Raw genomic sequence first — 5910 nt, 5'->3', positions numbered from 1 at the left:
TATTAGCCTTTGTAATGTAATCTATAAAATTGCCTCCAAAGTTGTCTCTAACAGGCTGAAGATAATCCTCCCTAACATCATATCAGAGGAACAATCAGCTTTTGTTCCAGGAAGATTAATCACAGAGAACATTATTTGCGCATATGAATGCTTGCACTTTATGAAGAGAAGCAGGGCTAAAACCAACAATTTTTGTGCTTTAAAGTTGGACATGATGAAAGCTTATGATAGATTGGAGTGGCCGTACCTCCTGGCCATGATGGAAAAATTGGGCTTTGCACAAAGTTGGATTCAGACAGTGATGAATATGGTACAGTCAGTATCATTCTCGGTTCTTTTCAATGGTGAAAAACTAGAACAATTTACACACACAAGAGGTATCCGACAGGGAGATCCTATCTCCCCTTACCTTTTCTTGATTGCGGCAGAGGGCCTTTCGTGCCTTTTAAAATCAAGCTCTTAGTCGTCAGGTTTGGAAGGGATCAAGGTGGCACCATCAGCTCCGTCTGTGAACCACCTCCTTTTTGCTGACGATAGCCTGCTGCTTTTTAAGTCAAGTGTTGAGGGCGTGACAATGGTATCAAACCTATTGGATATGTACTGCAAGGCTTGGGGACAAAGGATAAACAATGATAAATCATCTAGCTTTTTCAGCAAGGGATGCCCCCAAGTGGTCAGAGATAACATAAAGCAAACTCTGAACATGGACAACGAGTCTTTGAGTGATAGGTATCTGGGAATGCCAACTGATGTAGGGCAATCCAAGATGGGTACTTCCAAGTACTTAAGAGACAGAGTGTGGGAAAAGGTTCGAGGATGGATGGAGAAACTTCTCTCGGCTGCGGGGAAAGAAGTGCTTATAAAGTCTGTTGCACAGGCCATCCCAATATATTCAATGGCATGCTTCAGATTACCACGAGGTTTGTGTGAGAACATCACCTCAATAATCCGGCAGTTTTGGTGGGGGAGCAAACAAGGAAGAAGAAAACCAGCCTGGGTTGCTTGGGACGTCATGACAAAACCAAAATATCTCAGAGGCATGGGTTTTAGAGACATTGAAATTTTCAATCTCGCTTTGCTTGCTCGTCAGGCATGGAGGCTAATGGATGATCCTGCATCGCTCAGTGCAAAGATACTCAAGGCGGCCTACTTCCCAAGCAGCAGTTTTTTGGACGCAGAATTGGGGAATCATCCTTCGCGGATATGGCGGGCTGTGATTGACGGAAGGGAGGTTTTGAAGCAGGGTATCATCTGATGGATCACAAACGAGATTTCAACAGATATATGGGACACCAACTGGATTCCAAGGATTGGTCCCTTGCGGCCAATTACATCTATCTCAGATAATCCACCGAGGTTAGTGGCAGAACTAATCGACACCACCTCCGCGTCCTGGCGGGAAGAACTAATCCGAGCAACCTTTCTACCTTTTGATGCGGATACGATTTTGGCAATCCCATTGTGCACGAGAGCCGTTGATGATTTTTGGGCATGGTCAGGTGAACGAAACGGAAAGTTCACGGTCAGGTCAGCCTACTGGATGGTTATGAACACGAAACACCACCGTGAGAATTGGATGGAGGGAAATGTAGGAGTTTCAGACCTTAACACGAACAACAATGAGTGGACAGAGCTATGGCACATTAAGGTGCCATCGAAGCTAAGGGTCTTTCTCTGGAGATTAGCTCAACACTCTATCCCGTCCATGGATGTTCTTCACCGTCGTAACATGTCGAATACTCGCCGATGCGCCCTCTGTGGCTGTGATGACTCATGGAGACATGCCCTAATGGAATGCACCATATCTAGGTGCATATGGTCCTTAGCTGATCCTCGCCTAGTAGAGCACATGAGTTAGAACACTGATAGGAATGCAAGAAATTGGATCTTCTCAATGCATGAAGTGCTATCCCAAGAGGAGTTTGTTCTTTGGTGGTAACACTATGGTCGGTCTGGAAAGCTAGGCGAAAGGCCATTTACGAGGACATTTTCCAGAGTCCTCAATCCACACATCATTTCGTCCAGGCCTATATGAATGACCTTCTTTCAATTGACGAGAAGAGGAGCAGTACGAGGCCGGTGCAGGGAGTACCACGGCCTAGGCCAACACATTGGATTAATCCTCCGGAGGCAAGTTGCAAAATCAATGTGGATGGCGCAGTCTCACAGGACCGGAGGAGGGGAGTTGCAGCGGCGCTATGTAGAGATCACAATGGTACTTTCCTTGGGGCATCGGCTATACTTGTGAAGGGTGTTTACGACCCACCTACACTTGAAGCCCTAGCTGTTCGGGAGGCTGTAGCCCTTGCCGAAGATCTGAACCTGCAGAGAATACATATTGCATCAGATTGCAAAACGGTGATTGAGGATATTAAGGAACAAAATCCGGCGAGCTATGGGGCAATTCTACATGAATAACAGACCAAGCTGCTCATTTTGCCAAGTGCAATTTTGTTCATGAGTATAGGAGCTCGAATTTCGAGGCTCACAATCTAGCGAATCATGTTTTAAAGTTAGGGGTGGGCCGCCATGTTTGGCTCGGGCACCCTGGTAATCTCGTTTTTGTACCTGTAAACATTGTTTCAGTATAAATAAAGCTTCGCGTGATTGTCTCAAAAAAAAAAAAATAAGCAAAGTGAATTGAAGCCGTACTTATAACTGAAGAAATGAGACAATTGCACAGATTCAGGCCCAGCTCCTGATAGGTAGGAGCTGTCGTTAGGTTTTGTACAGTACGTGAGCAAAGGAGAAAACGAGCAGAATCGCGCCAAAACAAACCCACAAGGTTATTTTGTACATTGAGTAACGTTGGCAAAAAGAAGTCGTTATACACTGAATATTTGTAAATTCCAAAATAAAGTCGTAGCCTAGGACATTCATTCTACCAATTTGTGGTTACAAACTGTGAGTCTGAGAACAATCTCCACTGGATCGGTTCACATGCTGATAGATCCACCCTTGAGCCTTAATCAGCCGACCGGACTAGTGTCGCCTCATGTACACTCGACAAGAGACCACCACCGCCGGCACCAAAACGCAAGCGGAGACGAGAACTGCACGGCGGACCTGCGATGAGCGCTGCTGCCTTTTGAGCCACCCAGGTGTCCTCCGCGGATTGGTCCGCACCACCTGATTGCAACAGAGAGCCAACAAGTATAAGATACCAAGAGTATATATCGGCGTTTCAAAGCGCTATTGATAGCGTATGCATCATCTCTCTCAACACACGCCCTTGGGGTATCAACCAACGAAGATAAAAAGAAAAGTGCAAGAGTTTATTATTCAGCTCAAGCCTAACTAGGCGAATGATGAAAGAAGCAAAAACGTGAAAATAGTGCATGTGCAGATCAGTTTATACAGTTCACTGTGCCGATGAGTCGGGGAAGTGGTGATGCCAAAGGCAAGAATCTATCGGCTTTAGACATAATTATACATGCATGCTCTTTAATTTAAAGGATTCTCAAACATAGTTACGGACCCTCTTTTCTCTATACTATCGTAAACTCCATATGTGTATGAGTAAAATTAGTGGTGTTTCTTGAAAGACCGGCCCTGTAACCAACATGTTCAACACATGGAATCGCCACTGAGCTTGGTGGTTTAGCAAGTTGTGCAATGGGTACGCTAGTGGCTTAAAAATCAATATATTTTAACACGTAAAAAGAGTTCTCATGTAAATTACTCCTACCTCTGGCAACGGCAAATTTTCTTGTAAAATATCTGTTATAACCTCCGGACAGCTTGTCACAAGGTGCTTGAATCCATCGGTCTTCTTGACATCACCGAACACATCCCGCGAAGACATAAAGTCAATGCAAATGTCTTTCAGTCGCTCGCGACAATGCTGCTTCGCTAAAGTTAGGGTGGTTGCAACTGTCTGCACGTCAATGCCTCGGCATAGCTCTCCTTCACACATGGCGGCTAGCCTGTCCAACCCGTACCGATCCGCGGCAACCATCAAATGCTGCAGTGTCGTGTTCTTCCTGACATCGTGATTATCCGGCAAGGCATCTGTGTATATAAAGTGAAGAAGCGCCTTGAACACAGAGGGCTCCACGTCATCAATGTTGATGCGCTGCATCTTGTTCTCTTTCATCGGACCGAAGAGCTCCGCCCTGAAGAACGGCGTCCGAGCGGCCAACAGAGCTCTATGAGCCTGGAACGATTGGTCGCCCACGACGAACGTCACATCCGTGCCTTCCCCGTCCTTCAACATGTTCCCAAAGTCTTGGTGAAAGTTCGACGTTGGGATCGGGACGATGAACGTGCTCACTTCTTCCATGTGGCGCTCTTTCAAGACCGTCAAGACACACGTGATGGTGAAGCAGTCATCTTTGAGGGCCAGCAGCTTGGACTTGGGGACAAAGCGGACATGGCCCCAGCCCGTACCACCAGGGGTAAACGTATGACGTGTGCTCCGTTGCTGACACAATTGGCCATCCTTGCCCCATAAGCTCAGAGTGTATTTGGTCATCACGGCCGTCGGCCATGGTTGTCGGCTACAGGGACGGAGACGGAGGTAGGCGGAGGCGTGGTCAGCTTCTTCGCCCTCGTCCTTGGTGGCCCCGTCGGGGTAGAACATGATGTCCCACTCGCAGTTGTCGCAGCCGCCGACGGTAAACGTGCTCGACGTGACGTAGTTGCCGGTGCCCATGCCATGGAGCAGCGAGTAGCCGGCGATCTCGAAGTTGTGCGTCACCGTGGTGCCCTCCGTGTAACATCGTGACCACGTCTCGGTCTCGGGGGCGTACTGGTGCGCCGAAGAAGCTATGATGTTTCCCATGGCGATGGGCAGGAGATCTCGAGCAAACAGGCAACACTAGGATCGTACTCGTATATGCATACGCTGAAGCCGTGTTATGTTAAATAAAAAAGTAAACGTGTAGCATAAGCCAAAGAGCAAATAAGAGTTCATGTCCGGCACGCGTGCACGGACAAGTAATATTCTTTTCTTCTTTGATGATGAAAGAACGCACGGACAAGTAATAGGATTTGCCGGCTGCAGGCGAGCAGGTAAATAAGCATTGATTGTGTTCATGCACGCCATGGATGGGCCCATTGATTTGACCATGAAAACTCCTGCCATGGATGGGCCCATTGATTGTGTTCGGTTAGGCCCGGGTTACAGATGTTACCTCTTATTATTACACGAGCGACCATTGAAGATCGTGATCCCTCTTGCTCCACCTTGAGGCTGGACGTGCGCGACATCATGGTTGGCAGGTGCCCGGCTAGCAGTGCGGTTGTAGCGTTGCGACTTTGTGGCGATGATGATGGTTGCAAGATGAGCAGGGTCGTGACTTGCCTTCGTTGTCGACCGTCGGGCATGTTCCTGAGGTCGAAGTCGGAGCTGCAGTATTGCAGGGCGACACTTGTTGGGGAACGTAGTAATTTTAAAAAAATTCCTACGCACACGCAAGATCATGGTGATGCATAGCAACGAGAGGGGAGAGTGTCGTCCACGTACCCTCGTGAGCAGAAGCGCTATGACAACGCGGTTGATGTAGTCGTACGGCTTCACGATCGACCGATCCTAGTACCGAACATACGACACCTCTGCGATCTGCACACGTTCAGCTCGGTGACGTCCCGCGAACTCACGATCCAGTAGAGCTTCGAGGGAGAGTTCCGTCAGCACGACAACGCGATGACGGTGATGATGTTGCTACCGACGCAGGGCTTCGCCTAAGCACCGCTACGATATGACCGAGGTGGATTATGATGGAGGAGGGCACCGCACACAGCTAAAAGATCAATGACCAACTTGTGTGTCTATGGGGTGCCCCCTTCCCTCGTATATAAAGGAGTGGAGGAGGAGGAGGGGCCGGCCCTCCTAGGTGCGCCCAAGGGGAGTCCTACTCCCACCGGGAGTAGGATTCCAACCCTTCCAAGAGTAGGAGCAGGAGAGAG

The 5910-nt window shown here is 48.4% G+C and overlaps 1 protein-coding gene across 1 annotated transcript; it reads right to left on the bottom strand.

Moving 5' to 3' along the window:
- Positions 1–2785: 2785 nt before the first annotated feature.
- LOC123050105 (BTB/POZ and MATH domain-containing protein 3-like) lies at positions 2786–4820 on the bottom strand. Its single transcript, XM_044472946.1, has 2 exons — positions 3689–4820; positions 2786–3129 (listed from the first exon to the last, which is right to left on the bottom strand). The coding sequence occupies exons 1-2, from the start codon at positions 4781–4783 to the stop codon at positions 2983–2985; spliced, it is 1242 nt and encodes a 413-aa protein (XP_044328881.1). The 5' UTR covers positions 4784–4820; the 3' UTR covers positions 2786–2982.
- Positions 4821–5910: the final 1090 nt, after the last annotated feature.

The sequence above is a fragment of the Triticum aestivum genome, chromosome 2D (genome assembly GCF_018294505.1).
Source record: "Triticum aestivum cultivar Chinese Spring chromosome 2D, IWGSC CS RefSeq v2.1, whole genome shotgun sequence".
Taxonomy (NCBI): Eukaryota; Viridiplantae; Streptophyta; class Magnoliopsida; order Poales; family Poaceae; genus Triticum; species Triticum aestivum.
The sequence above is the reverse complement of the archived record's forward strand: the minus strand, read 5'-3'. Positions and strand labels throughout refer to the sequence as shown.